Source organism: Magnusiomyces paraingens, assembly GCF_902498895.1.
Source record: "Magnusiomyces paraingens strain CBS 517.90 genome assembly, contig: contig1, whole genome shotgun sequence".
Classification (NCBI taxonomy): Eukaryota; Fungi; Ascomycota; class Dipodascomycetes; order Dipodascales; family Dipodascaceae; genus Magnusiomyces; species Magnusiomyces paraingens.
The window spans coordinates 2,347,542-2,365,413 of record NW_022474067.1 but is presented as its reverse complement, the minus strand read 5'-3'; the positions used below and the strand labels follow the sequence as shown (position 1 = coordinate 2,365,413).

General features: G+C 34.5%; 6 protein-coding genes across 6 annotated transcripts; 3 read left to right on the top strand and 3 right to left on the bottom strand.

The window, feature by feature from the left end:
- Window positions 1-3,749: 3,749 nt before the first annotated feature.
- Window positions 3,750-5,201, bottom strand: SAPINGB_P000694 (uncharacterized protein; the record flags this gene model as incomplete). The annotated part of the gene is made up of 1 exon (XM_031995417.1): window positions 3,750-5,201. One exon carries the CDS (start codon window positions 5,199-5,201, stop codon window positions 3,750-3,752), a length of 1,452 nt encoding a protein of 483 aa, XP_031851308.1.
- Window positions 5,202-6,102: 901 nt separating this feature from the next.
- SAPINGB_P000693 (uncharacterized protein) lies at window positions 6,103-7,101 on the top strand (the record flags this gene model as incomplete). The annotated part of the gene is made up of 1 exon (XM_031995416.1): window positions 6,103-7,101. The coding sequence occupies one exon, from the start codon at window positions 6,103-6,105 to the stop codon at window positions 7,099-7,101; it is 999 nt and encodes a 332-aa protein (XP_031851307.1).
- Window positions 7,102-7,181: 80 nt separating this feature from the next.
- On the bottom strand, window positions 7,182-9,705 carry SAPINGB_P000692 (uncharacterized protein; the record flags this gene model as incomplete). The annotated part of the gene is made up of 2 exons (XM_031995415.1): window positions 7,182-9,458; window positions 9,550-9,705. 2 exons carry the CDS (start codon window positions 9,703-9,705, stop codon window positions 7,182-7,184), a joined length of 2,433 nt encoding a protein of 810 aa, XP_031851306.1.
- Window positions 9,706-10,156: 451 nt separating this feature from the next.
- SAPINGB_P000691 (uncharacterized protein) lies at window positions 10,157-14,976 on the top strand (the record flags this gene model as incomplete). Its single annotated transcript, XM_031995414.1, has 2 exons — window positions 10,157-10,453; window positions 10,522-14,976. 2 exons carry the CDS (start codon window positions 10,157-10,159, stop codon window positions 14,974-14,976), a joined length of 4,752 nt encoding a protein of 1,583 aa, XP_031851305.1.
- Window positions 14,977-15,046: 70 nt separating this feature from the next.
- SAPINGB_P000690 (uncharacterized protein) lies at window positions 15,047-16,036 on the bottom strand (the record flags this gene model as incomplete). Its single annotated transcript, XM_031995413.1, has 1 exon — window positions 15,047-16,036. The coding sequence occupies one exon, from the start codon at window positions 16,034-16,036 to the stop codon at window positions 15,047-15,049; it is 990 nt and encodes a 329-aa protein (XP_031851304.1).
- A 440-nt stretch (window positions 16,037-16,476) lies between these two features.
- Window positions 16,477-16,971, top strand: SAPINGB_P000689 (uncharacterized protein; the record flags this gene model as incomplete). The annotated part of the gene is made up of 1 exon (XM_031995412.1): window positions 16,477-16,971. One exon carries the CDS (start codon window positions 16,477-16,479, stop codon window positions 16,969-16,971), a length of 495 nt encoding a protein of 164 aa, XP_031851303.1.
- Between the last annotated feature and the right edge of the window lie 901 nt (window positions 16,972-17,872).

Below are 17,872 nucleotides of genomic sequence, written 5' to 3'. Positions count from 1 at the left end.
GCGGTAAAATGCAAACTACTAGACTTTAAATCAAATATTTTTAAAAAAACCATGGTCAGACTAAAAAAAGTTCTTTAAAGAGATTAATTAACATAATTTTTTTAAGCTTAAATATATTTCATGCTATTTAGTTATGAATCAATAAATTAGTTAATATTTTATGTGTAAAAAACCATTGAATAGAATTATTTATTCAGTTGTTTTTTGCCATTTAAGGATGGCTCAAATGGCTCTAGCTAACCTTTTTATGGCGATGTAACTCCATTAATTCAATTCAGAATTTTTTTGTGACCAACAAAAACTCATACAGTTACGTATTTCAATATATTGAAATATATTTCAACAAATGAGATATTTGGAGTAATTGCTTCATCAAATTTAGTTCTTGAAATAAAAATAAAATCGCGCAGAATTGCTAGCTGTTTTAAGCGTTTTGACTCTTAATTATGTTCCATCATCATTAAGGAGAAGTTTAGTAAATTACTTTAAAAAAATGCACATCAAATCATTTCTTTATCCATCAAAATTTAAAAAGATGCATTGGGCTAAAGGGGTTAAGATTAGATATTACCGTCCAGTTGGACTATGCAATTGATATGCCCAAAACGAAATATAGCTTGGGTCCTTGGTTGAATATTCATTAGATTGATTTGAGATAATAGTAATTGTTTTTTTGCGCTCATCAATGATGTGATTGTTTAAGGAGTATATCTTAATATCTTAATATCTAGATTTTCTATTTTTAAGAACATTGAAAACCCTTTATAAGATGATGAAGTTTTTGAAAAATTTGAAATTTTCATTTAGCTTCATATTATTATCAGAGGGTGAACACGTTTTCAAAAATCATCAAATTATTTATAACTTTCTAGGACCCGAAGCACTAGTAAATAAAGTCAATATTTCTTAATTAACCTGATTATTAGTCATAAATGTTTTAGTTTGATGACCACTATTTATAATAAAGAAAGAAAGCTTAGTTGTAAAGAAGCATTGAGGTTACTGAGTAAATAAAGCAAAGTTTTTAAAAGAATTTTCGCTAATTTACTGACGGAAGCTAGCAACAATAGGTTCAAGAGTCTAATAACAAATAAGGATATTGAAATAGTTTTTAAATTAATTACTAAAAAAGTTGATTTCATAAAATAGAAAAAATAAGAAAAAAAAAAGAAAACAATTTTTTGAATTTTTGATTTTCAAAAAACTGAAAATTTTAAAATGACCATTTTTAAAAACTAGAAAAAAAATCTACTTAAGTTTCTCATTTGATATTCAGGGTTTTTTTTATGTTGTAATGAGATAATAATGTATATAGTAAGAGCTACATGGTCTAACTTTACTAAAATTTGAGTCAGGGTGTTATATTCATTTATTTCATGTGGTGTCCATCATCCAACTTTATCTTTCAATGGCTTAGCTTTTTTTTTTTTTAAATAGCGTCTTAAGCAATGATAAAATTCTTAAATTAATTGAAATTTCTTTTCTCTATTTACCGAAAAATAGGATAAGATGTAGTATTTCTTATTTACAATGTTATTTTATTTATTTTTTTTTTTTTTGAAAATTTTGTGAATATACTTTCTTTTAAAAACAATCAATTAGAAAAGCCATCATGATAATTCCAAAACGGTAAAATTAGCCTTAGGCCTCAATTTTTTTTTAAAAAATGATTAAAAAAATTATTGATTTATTTAAATAAGGTTTTTGTAATTTGTTTTTAATTTTTTTTTTATTTTAAAATACGAAATGCTTGACAAAGACTTACAAAAATATCTCAATTAATATTAATTTTGAGAGAACCTCTCTTTAAACCATTGAAAAGATCTAACTTAGGAGGTCCTATTTGTACATCAAATAAAATATATTTTACACTTTTTTGGATAATGGTAGAGTATCATCCCTATATAATACTATACTTATTTTTTTTTTTTTCATTTGAAGCAACAAATAAAAAAAAGAGATTCTACTCGTTTTAATGTATCCGTTCTTATTTCTTTGTCAGACCTAACATTGAAATGTAACCTAGATCTTTCTTAATTAATTCTAATTCGTTGCTGCTGCTTTCACTTACGGATCCAGCGGCATTAGTATAATTGTTTAGCCATTAAACAAATAGTTGTGAAAAGCTGTATTAAACTTTTTTCCGCTTTGATTTTTTTTTCTAAGAATATTTCAATACCCTTTTTTTATTTATTGTTAATTTTTTTTTTTCGCGATTAAAAAATTGTTCCTTAGATCTAATATCAACATAACGTAGCCAATAGAAAATTTCCTAGGTTTGCTTCCATCGACCAAGTATTCGTAAATATGCACTAAGAATATCCTTTTTCCCTTTGTAAAAGAAGCATTGTTAATCTTCGGTACTTTTAAAAAATTTTTTTTTCTGCGATGAGACCTTATTTTTGCTTAAAAATTATGTACTATTAAGCTTTTAAACGTAATCATAACGAAAAGTGGGGCTTCTATTTCATTTATTTTATTTTATTTTATTTTATTTTAGAAAGTCCTTTTGATTCTGGAATCACTAGTGTGAGATCCTAGTTTTCGGCAAATTTTACCACACCCTGATGAGATGAGAATTTCTTTTTTTTTTTTTTTTTTTTTTTTTTTTTGAATATTAGTTACTCCTGAATATTCCAATATTAAGCTAACTAAGGTTAACGCGATAGTCATCGCACTATACATTGCTACAGATACTAACTTTTTTATAATCCAACTTTCTAACGCCTCCATTAAATACCTTAGGAGATACTTGCAAAGAATTTAGTAGATGTTTTGAAATTCTTTATTTTTTTTTTATATTTTTTCAAGTTCATTGCAGATTTTATTTAATGTTTGCTCTTTTTTCTTTTCTTTTCTTTTGTTTTTCTCCTTAAAATTAGTCTTGGGCTAGTATTAATGTTTCTGCATTAGTTCTAATTTTGCTATATTTCTTATTTTTTAAAGCTTCGATAGTTGCTTTACTGGCAACTTTAACAGCTGTTTCTTTTGTTTGATCTCCGAAATTTATCCTCATCCTTTTTATTATTATTATTTTTATTTTTTTTTGATTTAAACTCGAGTTTTTTTTTTTCTTTTTTATCTTTTTTTAATGAGCCATAACTATTCTTCTTTCTCTCTTTCTTTCTTTCTTTCTTTATTTCTGATGACTCAAATTTTTTACAGTAAAAATAGTTATGCTTATAATATATAGTAGACGACATATCTAATCGATTAGAATCTAACGATATCATTAAATTGGATTAATCTAAATACTTGATTCTTAATTTTGGTCCAAAAAATTACTTTATAAAGTAATTATCTAATTAGATAAAAATATAGCAGAAAGTTTTTGGTGAATAATTTGAATTTTTAAATTAAAAAAAAAAATTAAATGCAAGATCAATAAAATAAATTTTTATATAAATGATCTAGATAATATAAATAATTTCTAAAATATCTTAAAGTAAATGTGCTTCTAAATACATTCTCAAAAGTTTTCAAAAAATTATTTACCCGCATTTATAAATATTTATAGGTCTATGACAATTATCTTACTAGAAATTATTTTTTATTTATTTATTAATTAATTTTTTTTTTTTTTGAAACTAATTACCGCCTTTAGACAGATATGTGCAGGGTCTATTTGACGTTAAAATCGCAAAGCTTTGTGATCTTAAGATCTATATACTACATTTAACCGACCACAGTATCATATATAACCAAAATATTTTTTTATTAAAATAAAGACTAAAACTACCATTAATTTATTAAGTCTCTGCTGTCCCTGTGGTGGCAGATGCTGTTGGAGTGCTAGCACTACTAACTGCCCCAGATCCAGATCCAGCACCACTACCACTATTTTTATCATGATTTCTCTTGGTATCGCTTTTTCTGCTACTAGATTTTTTCGTACGAGCTGATTTATGACTCCCATTAGTGCCGCTATTACCAGATGCCCCCGTGCTATTCCCAGAACCCTCATGTCCAGCTGTTGTTCGCGACCGTTTAGTTCCTTGTATAGAAGTGTTTGATGATGAAGTGTTTGAAGTTGACCCAGTGCCAGTACCAGTACTGGTGGAAGCACCTGTGCCACTTCGAGGTTGAGCTGGTGATGCATGTGATATAATGACATCTTCATCAACTTGTTCTTCAACATTATGATCGTTTTTATTATGAGTATGAGAATTGGAGCTCCGACTTTTGCTCTTCTTTGTGCTCGATGTAGAATGCTGTTGATGCTGTGATTGCGGTTGATGTTGTGCAGGAGGTGGGGGTGGCGCGTTAGCACCGTCATAGTAAAAACTTTCATCACCGTCCGCGGGATTGGCGTTGTTTGTTTGTGCAGCATTTTGCACATCATTGTCATCACCTTGTACTAGTGGTCCGCTATAAACAAAAAACCCATCTTGAGTCGATGCCGCTTGTTCTTCCCACAATAACTCAGAATCATCAATAAATGGATCGTTAAGGTCATATTTTCCTTCGACTTTGGCTCGTGCCGCCGCAGCTTGAGCTGCCCGTTTATTTGCTGCTGCTATAGCATCCCCAGTTTCCCCAACAGGCGCAGGTACTGGTGTGGGTATTTGTCCTTCTGCAGGTTCATCACCATCATCTCCATCATCCATATCCATAATATCGTCATCACCGACAAGTTCCATAGCACTGCGCACAGCGTTAGGGTGAACTTTTTCGTAGCCATATTTTTTCTCTGCCAGTCGCAAAAAGTCAATCACAACGTTTTGATCCTGTGCAATATATTCGTCCTCGCTAGTCAAAGCTTTTCCCTTCCCTGTACCACCAGTGATATTACATGCGCCATCCGCTACAGTTTCGGCGCGATGTTTTTCTTGCTCTTCCGGAGACACACCTTGAAGCGGCATGTATACTGTAATGACAATACTAGGACGCAAAGGCCGTTGTGTGGTTGCTACTGAAACTCCTAACGCAGATCCTAATGTCGAAGATCCAGGTAATGCTGTTGATGTTGTAGATGTTACTGTAGTGCTATTAGGAGCAGTCGATGGGATAGCAGCAGTACTGCCAGTAGTAGCAGATGATGAAGTACCTTCAGAAACATTACTTGAAGTAGTAGAAGTCGCAGAATCAGATGGCGCCTTTTCCAAAGAGGATGACATTGGTGCCGAAGAAGATACAGATGTCTTTTTTGGCGTCGATAGCGGATTTTTGTCTTTTTTCAAAGACGCGGGTTGGGGTGTCATTGTATTATTTTAATGGTGGGGATGGGGGAAAAAAAAAAGTTTTGCTGACACCAAAAAAACGCGTTGGAAAGGTATACATATAAAATTCACGTGACATTATAATTAAATGGTTGCGCGGCTTGCCACTCGGGGGTAAAAGAAATAGATCCGTAATATGATTCATATATGGTTCATTATACGCTAAGAAAAAACTGAAATAAAACATAGAAATCTAGACTTTGTTCTTTTTTTATATTTCAAAAAAATTAAATCAGCAATCGCTTATCCTTCATTTCCGTTGTTAAACGGAGTCAAGGCTTGAAAGCATGTTTTTTTTGAACAGAAATGAGAGTCAAAGCCGTTTTTACAGTATCTTTGAGGCGTGGTGGAAAAAAGACTCGAAAAAGATATTTACACGCTCCATGTTGCAAAAAAATAAAAACAAATTGAAATATATATAAATTTGAGATTATCTTCGTTCTTACCAATTTTCTTTTTATAATCAATACAACCTTATACAATTTTTTTATATATATATTTCTAATAAGCTCAATTCATTTTATTCGAGTTATTAATCATGGATGCTCACAGATCACAACTTCTTAAAGAAATGAGTTTGGATTACCCGTTAACATTATACGAAAATGAATCTCTTGATTTGCTTAATGACACTTATTTTAATATAACAGACTTTGACAATAAGACTGAAAGCGAAAAAGGGGGAAAAAGTGGAATTCTGAAAAGAGAGCAGAGTAACGACAATGATATATTCAACGTACTTTTGGTAAATTCTGAACCTGAGAGCAGTTTTAATCAAAACAATAATTTTAAAAACCCAAATGATTCAAATAGAAAAAAAAATCCAGAAAGGGTTCTGAACACTTCTTTCCCTTCCGATGATTACTTAGAACATACTTTATCAATGCCAGATGACAGCAAAACTTTAGAGAGAGCAGTAACCCAGGAAACTGATATATGGTCAAATTTAAAAGATTTTGAAAGCTTAGAAGGGTTATTTTCTCACCGGGATTCAAAAATTTTAACTTTTGACTCTGGTCAAACAGAGAAAATTTCCCAACCTATTCAGATTCAAAATGACCTTATTGATGAGATATCCCATCACCGATTTTATGGATTTCATGGATTTCATGGGAACCCCCATTTAGATTTAATTCATGCTCCATTATTTACAGAAAAACCTAAAACTAACCATCAACTCTTTAGAGAGCATATTCATTCTAAAGGTCCAAAGTTTACTAGCACTCCTATCAAAGCTTCCGCAAAACGATTACTGAGTACATTTGTGACTCGAGAAATGGATCACAGAAATAATGGGCAATCTGAACAATTTGAATTGTATTCTAATAGTACACCAAACTTTAAATCAAACTTAGATCTAAATACAAGTCCATTTGCAGCCGAAAGCTCAAGTAAAAAGTTTAACGGAAATGTGCTTAATTCCCACACTAGTAATAATACACGAAGAAAATCTAGCCGCCGTTTGCTTGGGGTGGATCACAACAGGAGAAGTATGCATCAAGAACGTGACGAAAAAAAAAATAATAAGATGGATAATATATTGAGGCGTCCATCTTTTCCACCCCAGCAGAGAAACGAAGGTGTGGTATGGGATTACAAAAGTGAAAAGCAACTGAGCAAAAAGAGTAAGTGGAAAGGCAAGGGTATTTCTCAAGTTCCCTTTTCCGTCCACCAGAAACAGTATCAGCAACAAAAGTTAAAAAAAGAACGGCTGAAATCTGAAAGACCCCAAGAAGGTTTCACGTTGGATAGACTTTTGGAATATGGAGCAAGCCTCCATAAGGATTCTAAAAGGTTGGGAACAATTGACACTGATATTTCATGGAAAAATGCCTGCGATCGGTGGGGCCCTGCTTGGAAAAAGTTTGCCAATTCACTTTAATTTTTACTAAAAAAATTGAATTTATTATTTAATAATTATTATTGAGTTATACATGTACACAATTCCCTTTTTTTTTTTTTCTATTCTCTTTTAATGCTGCCAACAAGAAGCTCCAAAAGCTCTGCCTGGCGCAACAGTAAAAATTCATCTTCGTCAACTTCACTCCCATCTTTACAAAGATCCTTAAGATGATTTACAAAAGTATCAAACTTGCTAGCAACCTGATTTGTAATAGATTGAGTCAACGCACCAGCCGCTACAAAGTTAGCCCAAGCTCCGAGTACACTGAAGTCAATTTCTTCCTCTTCATCTTCCTCCTCATTGCCAGAATGCAAACTCACGCCATCATCTTCTCCTTTCTCTTGGTCTTGAAATTGTCTGGAAGAAATTTCAGTGGCCGATTTAATCGCCAATGAAATAAGAGTGGCTACTTCTTCATTCTCTTCAGCAGAGAGTTTTTCGCAGCTTTCTTCGCTCTGGTCCTGCTCCACAAGAAGGTTTGGTCGCACTACCAAATCGGGATTGAATGAAGTAGCATGATGTTGGGTTTTCTCATCATTAATATCCAATTTTTTCAACTTTTCATCCAACAGACTTTCTCCATCAACTGTATTACTTTGAGCAGATTTGTTATGTTGAGTTAACTTTTTAGCTACAAGGAAATCCTTCAAATGGCGAATAGCCATTTGTTTCGACTCGCTAAACGGACAAGATTTAATTGTATCAACAAGGTATCCATAGCGCATAGCATGTGTGTGTAGGGAAAGAATTCGCAAAATAACTGAGTAAAGTAAAGCCTTAAGATCTCCCTCACGATCAGGGTTGATATGGACTGCCATCATGGTAAGTAGCTGAAGGTATTCAATAAGCATTTTTTCTGAAGGAACCTGGTGCAATAATTGCTGAGTAGATTTAACGTTTCGAAGAGTCCACAAAGCCCAAAAAGCCAAAGCGTCACAAACACCAGAGCTAGGAATAGCAGCAGTTTCTGATTCGTTATCACCTTGAAGAGAATATGGACTTGCACTGCCTAGAATAAACTCATGTGTTACCTTTATGAGGTCTTGAAAAGACTTGAATGCTGGACTTTCTGGATTATGTCTGTTTTCAAAGCGAACCTGGGTAACAAAAAGTAAAATGCCCTCTTTAGAAAGATGAACGTTTTCAGGGGCCTTAGCACCTTGAAAATCAAAAGGCAAGGAATCCGGTCTAATGGTACTAGTTTCAGAAGCAGTATCGTCGCTGACTGTGTTCAAAGTATCTGGGAGTGAAAGGTTATTCTTATCGTACTTTTCAACAAGATCAGAAACTAATTCTTTAAAAAGAGAATTAACATCCATATCTATCGACATTCCAAGTTGTTCAATTCGTTCCGAAAGATCATTAATTTGAAATGTATAATTCTGAAGAACATAAAAGCGTTCGCGTTTAATTTGCTGGATCTCAAGAGCAACATTGTTACGAAGCTCAACATAAAGGCGATGGGACCATTTGACGGATGTAGTTGAAAAGAGGATTTCGAAGAGGAAAGTTATAAATGATTGTAAAAGCTTTCTGAGAAGTTCTTTTTCCATCTCGGTAACAGAATCATTTAAGAGAGGGTTATAGTCACGAACGAAAAGATATAGTCTTCGAACAACAAAAACAAGACCATGAAGGGAAAGCCTAGGAACATTTGAAGCAAAGAAAGAAAGAAGACCAGTTGTTGCAGTGGCGAGAAATCGAGATGGGTAAGAGGTAGTAATTCTTTTAAGGGTGGTTGATATGGTTTCGAAAAGAGCCACAAACTTAAGATCTAAGAACCGTTCGGCAACTCTAGCTCGGGATTCAAAATCACTCTTGGAGTAGTTGAATTGGTCGTCAAAGAATGGATTTCCTGTATCATCGTCAGAATCATCGTTGTCGAAATAATCATATTCTTCTCCTTCCCCTTCTCCTTCTTCATCTTTATCTCCTTCCTCATATCCTCCTTCACTATCTTCGTTTTTTACTTTTGGGGATTTTTGATGGATTTCATTATAATTAGCAATCACAGATAATCGTGATAAAGTTTCTAGTGCTTTGAGGTTAAGTTCTTTGGGATTTCCTTTTTCGGCGATATGGGAAAAGGTTGCAAGAAGCAGTTTAATAAAGGGAGTATCGGCTAAGCTTTGGTGATCGAAATCAAAATGTTGGTCAAAATATGGAAGTAGCAAATCTGGAATATTCCAAGCAATATTGTAGGTAAGCACATCGCTTGATCGAAGAATATCAAGGAGAGTTTGAAGCAGTAACACACGGTCAACATCAGAAAACCTAGTAGGAACTCCCATGTACACATCGAGAAGAGTGGCGTATGAGACGTAATCTTTCAATTGCTAAAAAAAAAGTGAAAAATCATATTAATAATAATTTCAAATTTGAGAGGCGTAATAATTGATTTATCCAAGAATAAATAAGCATACATACCAGAGTTAAGGTTGCGGCCTCACGCAAATTGTAAGTTATTGTGGCAATGTCATAAGGGTCGCCCTTGGTGGCTGAGTTTTCATTGCTCGACGCCGCTTTCGAAGCCTCCTCTGAAGCTTGAGTCGAAACCTCGGGATTTGAACTGTTTGAAGCCATTGTGAAAAAAAAAAAATTGAACAATGAAAAGAATTTAGAAACTATGACGTTTGATGAGAAAATTCGGTTGTCGGCTGTGATATATACAATTGAGATTTTTAAAATTGTAGCATTTTGGTGGTGGTGGGAGTATTTTTGGAGATATATCTTATAGATGTTAAAGTATATTTGGGTCCGGACATATATCTACATGGGTCTAAAATATATAGCATTAACCGGGAAAATACATTTTAATTTACACAGCCTTCAATTTTTAAGCTACAATTTTAGTAGGACATTTTAAAAAAAAAAAAAAAAAAAAATAACTATTTCATCATTATGTTTTTCTTCTTTTTATTTTTTTATTTTTATTTTTTTTTAATACTATTGGATTCTATATTTTAAAGGCCTTTTTGAAAACTAAAACAACAAAGTTTTCGCCACTTTTAATTCAATTTCTTTTTTCTCTATTATGGATAATAAACTGGCTTTCTCTGATCAATATCACTCGCTTCTGCTCTCTTCATCTTCTCCACTTTTTTCGACATTTTCATCATGTTCATCTCCAAGCTTTCTTTCAAAGCTTTGCGGTGATACCTGCTGGACTGCTCTTGATTCCGATGGCAATCTGAGCCCATGTTTTGTCAATTCAGTGATTTTGATAGTACCTCCAGCAATAATCTTGCTATTTGGCTTTTTTGCCCCTTATTCTCACGCCGAGACGTATAATTCCACAACAAATCTACCATGGTATTATCATGCTAAAATAGTAAGTCTTAAAATAATGCAAATATTAAATCAATTTTTTTTGAATCGAATTTTAATAGTTTTTCTTAGATTTTGGCAACTATGGCTGTTCTGTGCAATACATTAGTGGCCTTTTTAATTTACCAATCCCCTTTCCCCTCTTTGTCTTATGCTTTCCTGACGCCCTGTATTTCAGCTATTTTACTTTTACGCGCAATTACAATTCATGTGCTTGAAGACATTAGAGGCGTCCCCAGCGGCGTCCTTTTGATTTATTGGCTTGTTTCAATAATTTCTTATTCGGTGAAATTATTCAACAGTTTTCAAACAAATTCTACTGCTATTACTATTCTTTACGCCTTTCTGATTTTAATATCGATATCCGTATTTCTTCTCGAGTATATCCCTTTTAAAATTTTGATTCAGCGTCAACCACGACAATACGGAACTTTTTCTTCTTATTCGTCTATCCCCCAAGATCAAAATGACATAGAGTCACAGCCTTCAAATACCCCTATACCTTCTAAAGCTCTTCTTGATAATGCCGACATTTTTTCAAGGTTTGCTTTTGCTTGGATGAACCCTCTTATTTCCAAGGCAACGTCTGGTGAACTTACGCCCAGTGATTTACCAGTGGTAGATTCGAACTGCAATTCTACTGCTTTAGCAAGCAAATTTTTGTTTTACTGGACTTCTAGATCTTCCGACAAAATTTCACAACTCATCTTAGCTCTTTTTAAATCTTTTGGTGGTCTTGTTTTGCTCACTGGAGTTTTTGAGTTTGTAACAGATTTACTTGGCATGGCACAACCATTTCTTCTCCGTTATCTAATTCTTTTTGCCCAATCCTATTATAGAAATGACGGTACTCCTCCTCAAGCCCCTGAAATTGGATTTTACATCTCACTAGGAATGTTTTCCTTTGCAATGGCAAAAACATTTGCACGTACCCACGCATTTCTTGTCAATATAAATCTTATGCTTTCTGTTCGTGCGGCACTATCCTCTGTGATTTACAAAAAGGCTTTACGCATCACCCCTGCTGAACGCCAGCAAAAGTCCACTGGTGAAATTGTCAACCTTATGTCCACAGATGTTATCATTATTGTTCGCATCTTTTACATGATCTCTACTCTTTGGCAGGCCCCCATCAAGCTTGCCATGTGCTTGACAGGTCTGTACCATTTGCTTGGCCCTTCGGCCTTTGTGGGGCCCTCGCTAATTGTTGCTGTTTTACCCCTCAATTCATACATGACCAGTCTTCTTAAGAAAAAGCGCAGAAAGCAAATGAAGTATAAGGACATGCGCATTCGCCAAACAACAGAATTTCTAACAAATATTAAAAGTTTAAAGCTATATGGCTGGGAGCCACCACTCATCGACAAGATCAATTTCATTCGAAACAATAAACAACTTAAGAATCTTAAAAAACTTGTTGTATTTAGTTCGGTCATTGATTTCCTTTGGGTCATAATCCCATGTATCATTACAACTTCTTCTTTTGCTGCATTTGCCTATCTTGAAAATCAGCCATTAACTCCTGACATTGTTTTCCCTGCACTTTCACTTTTCTTCATGATGAATGGACCTATTTTGGACTTTCCAAAAACTTTGGTCAGTTCTGTTAATTCCCTTGTTTCATTTCAGCGCGTTCGCGACTTTTTGGTTTCTGATGAACTTTCAAAGAAAAATTTTGAGTGTGTCCAACCTGGCACCATAAATTACGGGGATACCACTGTACTTATCAATAACGCATCTTTTGGTTGGGACCATGATACTCCTTATCTTAAAAATATTTACTATGAGGCTTGCAAAGGCGAACTTTCATGTATAGTTGGTAAGGTTGGATGTGGCAAAACTAGTTTCCTCAAGTCTTTACTCGGTGAACTTCATTGCCAGTCTGGTTCAGTTAAAATTAAGGGTAATATTGCATACGTTTCTCAAGACATGTGGCTGATGAACGCATCTTTGAGAGAAAACATCTTATTTGGTCACAAGTACGATGAAAGATTCTATAACTTAACGATAGAATGTTGTGCATTAACTCCAGATATTGAGCTACTTCCTGATGGCGACCAAACCGAAATTGGTGAAATGGGCATATCTCTTTCCGGTGGCCAAAAGGCTCGTGTTTCTTTAGCTCGTGCTGTTTATGCCTGTGCAGATATTTATCTTCTTGACGACCCTCTTTCAGCAGTTGACGAGCATGTTGCGGCTCATGTTATGGATAAAGTACTGTCTTCAGAAGGTATTTTGGGGACCAAAACGCGTATTTTTGCCACAAATAGCATCCATGCTCTACAATGTGCAGATACCATCGTTTTATTAAAAGATGGGCACATAACCCAAACGGGTACTTTTTCCGATATCATGAATCCTAATGCCCCTGATTCTGATATTAAAAATCTTATTAACGAGTTTGGTAGACATAGCGACGATGATGCCTTACAGAGCTTCGAGACTATAGTAACCCCGTTGGAAGAATATGATGAAGCTGACGAAAACAGCAATAGCCATGAAGATGATGAAGTTGAAGATAATGAACATATTCCTCGTCATATGAGGTTTCAAGCATCTCATCGACGTACACACTCTTCCCACACTTTACGGCGAGCAAGTTTAGAAACTCTTGACGATAGCTTTAAGGGGAAGGGCGATAAAAATAAGTTACCACCATCTTCGCATTCACCTTCACCGGCATCAACTATTGTGGAAACCATGCCTCTTTTAGCTCCACCTGTGAAAAATCTCCCTAAACGCACTGGAAAGACTGAGGAAAAGGCTGAACAAGGTCATGTCAAATGGCAAGTTTACAAAAATTACATTCAAGCCTGTAACATTAAAGCAGTCATTATCACAGTGGCTGTAGTTATTATTTCATCTCTGGATAGTGTCACAACAAAATTCTGGCTCAAGCATTGGTCTGAACGCAATAGCGAAGAAGGTGGCAATGTTAATATTAAGTTCTATCTTGGAACGTACTTAGGCATTGGCATGACGTTTGCATTACTTGGCGTGGCCCGTAAAGCTGTTGTAAAGATTTATTGCGGTTTAAATGCTTCCAAGAAGCTTCATGAGGAAATGTTACAAGCAGTTGCGCATGCCCCAATGCAATTTTTTGAAACAACTCCAACAGGTCGTATCATTAATCGATTTTCCAGTGACATTGTGGAGCTTGATGAAGATTTACCGTCCAACTTTTTGGAGATGATTTGGGTCATTACTGATATCTTAATTTCCGTTGTGGTTATCGTTTACGGTGCTCCAATGGTTTTATTCATTTTATTTCCTTTGGTTGGTGTATACGCTTACTATCAAAAGTATTACGCATCAGCTTCACGTGCACTTAAGCGATTACTAGTGATTTCTCGAAGCCCTATTTACTCTCATTTTCAAGAGACATTAACAGGATCATCAACTATCAGAGCCTTTGATCAAGTTGAGCGGTTCGAACATATTAATGCTGTTAATCTAGATTACAATTTACGGGCAATTTTTTTATTCCGTGGTGTAAATAGATGGCTCTCAATGCGACAACAAACCATAGGTTCAATTTTAACTTTTGCAACAGCCATTTTTGTAACCTATGGTGCTATCACACGATCAATTAGTCCAGGGTTGATTGGTGTTGTTATGGGTTACTCTGCTGTTTTGTCTGAAGATATCTCATACTTTATTAAAACAGCAGTATCGTTGGAGACTAGTATTATTGCTGTCGAGCGCATTATGGAATATTGCAATCTTAAAGGAGAAGCTCCTGCAGTTATTGAGGAGACACGCCCTGAGCCTCAGTGGCCTGAGAGGGGTACAATTGAGTTTGTGGATTACTCGACACGGTATCGCGATAATTTGGATCTTATTCTTCAAGATATTTCTTTATCGATAAAATCACAAGAAAAAGTCGGTGTTGTAGGCCGAACAGGTGCCGGGAAAAGCTCTCTAATCATGGCACTTTTCCGTATTATTGAGCCTGTTGAGGGCAAAATCATAATTGATAAGAAAAATATTTCTACACTGGGGTTGGCAGATTTACGGTCACATCTTTCAATCATACCTCAAGACTCTCAAATATTTGAGGGCACTGTACGACAGAACCTGGACCCATTGAGTCAACATTCGGATGTGGAGTTGTGGCATGCGTTAGAACTTGCCCATTTGGCAGATTTTGTTCGGACGACCTTGTCTGGTGGTCAGGAGGGTCTGGACGCATCACTGAAGGAGGGAGGATCCAACATTAGTGCTGGCCAAAAGCAGCTTATTTGTCTTGCACGGGCGTTGCTACATGACTCTGCCATTTTAGTTTTAGATGAAGCAACAGCCAGTGTAGATGTGGCGACAGATAAACTTATTCAAGAAACTATTCGCAAAGAGTTTAAGAATAAAACTATTGTGACGATTGCCCACCGACTCAATACTATTATGGATTCTGATAGAATTTTGGTTTTGGAGCGCGGACATATTGCAGAGTTTGATACTCCAGCCAATTTGCTTGCCAATCCTCAGAGCGAGTTTTACGCATTGTGCAAGCGTGGTGGATTGATATAGTTTTTATTCCCTTTTTTTTTATTATTATTTTTCTATTTAACTGTTTACTTTTAACATTATAGAATTTCATTTACCAAGTTTTTAGAATATCGCTTTCAGTTATAAGATCTGTTCGTTTAAGCTGAGTGAGGATTTGCTTTTTTTTGCTTTCAAAAGTATCTGGTAAAAATGCTTCACACATTTTCAGGATAGTTTCGATAGTAAACTCACGCTTTGCGCGTTTGCCAAGTGAATATGTAACAAACTCTAGGGTATTTCCAGAAGCATCAATTACAGTTTTCATATCACGCTCAATATACATGTCTGCTTGAAACTTTCTTATCGCTTCGTCCCAAGAAGAAAAGGGAGAAATAAAGTGTGATTCCTCGCCGAGATCTTCTTCAAATGGGGAGCCAATTTCATTTAGGTAGGCATCGAGGTCCGATTTATTTAAGTGATCTGAACGTAAAGCAATTAGAGCAATCACAATAGCCACTGTTGCAGAATAAATTGATTCTTGTGGGGGTGTATAAGAAGCGACGATAGAACGAAACTGTTCGTCCAGGGTTGATCGTAAGATGAAGTTATCTGATGTGACGACGTTGGGATAATATCGTTCAACACCAGGTGAAGTTCCTTGAATAAGAGTTCCAAATTGATGACTTGCATTAGCTTGTTCTGATCTAATCTGTTGTTCAATTCTTTGAGAAGGGTTAGGAGCACTTGAGCTTGGTTCATTTTCAGTACGTTGTTTTTTACGGCCGCGTTTAGGTTGTGATCCTGAGGGCCCGGCTGTTGAAGAAGCAGCTTTTTCAACAACAGCAGGAGGCATCCGGACCAGCCGCATGCCGAAAACATCCATGAGATGTTGTTCTGCAGTGGTCAACATTTTTGTAAAGTAAGGGCCACGGGTCTTGGGTACATTCATGGAGGCCATTGTTGCACGTATATCTTTGACGCGAAGAGGTTGCCTCGACGCGCCGCAAGAAATGGCAGAACGGACGGTTTCTTTAGCTAATCGGTCAACTTCAACCGTCAAGCTTTCTTCGGCAGCTGGAGGGGTGGATTCTTCTATTTCCATGGTGATTTTGGTTGTTAAAAAGTTGGATAGTTTTTGGAATATTTGAGGATTTTTGTGGAGGGAAAGAAAAAAAAAAAAAAGTAAACAAAAAAAAAAAAAAATTACTACCATGTGACTTAAAGCATATCATTTCAATGCTGTTTGTATTCACGTGATTTTGGCATTAAAATGACAGTGCCACTTTTTTTTTATTTTTTATTTTTATTTTTTTTTTTTTTTTTCCAACCATCAATTTATAAATCCAAGCATCAATAAAATCGACATTTTAAGGAATCTCTTTTACTACGAATCATATATATATATATATATATATATATATATAAATATATAAATACCCTAAGATTTTCCTAATTACTTTTTTTTTTTTTTTTTTTTTTTCAATTGTTCATATTTAATTTCATTTCTGTTCAATCAAAAAACAATCTAAAATTCTTATTACAATGGTCACCTTAGTTTCTAACGACAACAAAAAGTTTGAAGTCCCCAAGGACGTTGCCTACAAATCTGTTCTCATCAAGAATATGGTTGAGGATATTGGTGATGAAAATGCTGAAATTCCCCTTCCTCGTGCCCAGGCTTCTGTTTTGGAGAAGGTCATTGACTACTGCACATATCACAAGGACGATCCTCCTCTTCCTGCTCCTGTCCAGAAAACCCAGGACGACCAACCCGACCGCATTCGTCGTACGACTGATATCATTGAATGGGATTACAACTTTATGAATCTTGAGAATCCTGTCATTTTTGAAATCATGCTTCTTGCAAACTACCTTGATATTGTTCCTCTGTTTGAGCTAACTTGCAAGACTGTGGCAAACAAGATTAAGGGCAAGAGTCCTGAGCAACTCCGTGAGATTTTTGGCATTGAGAATGACTTTACTCCTGAGCAGTTGGATGAGATTCGTCGTGAGAATGAGTGGGCCGAGGACCCTTAAACATGTCAGTCATTTCGTTTAGTTAATGGTTTTTCTTTTCTTTTTTTTTATATTTATATTTATAAATTTAATTTAATTTAGTATTCTTCTTTTTTTTTTTTTTAAACTTTTCTTAATTGATTGATGAAAATTGTTTAAAACATGCTTGGTTTCTATTGTGAGCAATGGATGTTTGAAAATGTGATGATGTAAAATACCTATATATATATATGAAATCGAGTCAGTGATTAAGTAGCTGATGTATGTTATTTCATTGCAGCTAATTTATTTCAATGCAAACATCCATCAAAGATTTAATATTAAAGGACTTATTGAATAATATATAGATTGAAGTTTCAATAAGAAGTTTTTAAAAAAAAAATTGTTTTTATTTACAATGATACTTTTGCAATATTTTTTTCTATATATAATTTTTATTATAATTTTAAAACCAAAACAAGGAAACCCCCCTCCCTCCCTCTCCCCACCTTTTTTTTTTTTTTTCTAAACAAACAAAAATTGTTAACAAAATAATAACTAAGTTATTTTTAAAATATTTTTAAAATAATCACATTATTATTATGTTAAGTTAACATAGAATAATACCTTTCCCATCATAACCATAAAGTATCCAGATCTAAATTTGTAGCTATTACTATAATTGAAAAATAAATGAAAAATAAATGAAAAATAAATGAAAAATAAATGAAAAATAAATGAAAAATAAAATAAAATAAAATAAAAATTTTACAAAATCCTTTTTTTTTTTTTTTTTTCATTTTAACTATTAATAGTTGCTATCATCATTACATAAATTTGACATTATAAAATCTCCACCTCTTTAGGCCACTGTTGTGTGTGTGTGTTTGCTTGAAATCTATATTTTACACTAAGCAATATCTTTATATAATTGCATTTTCCC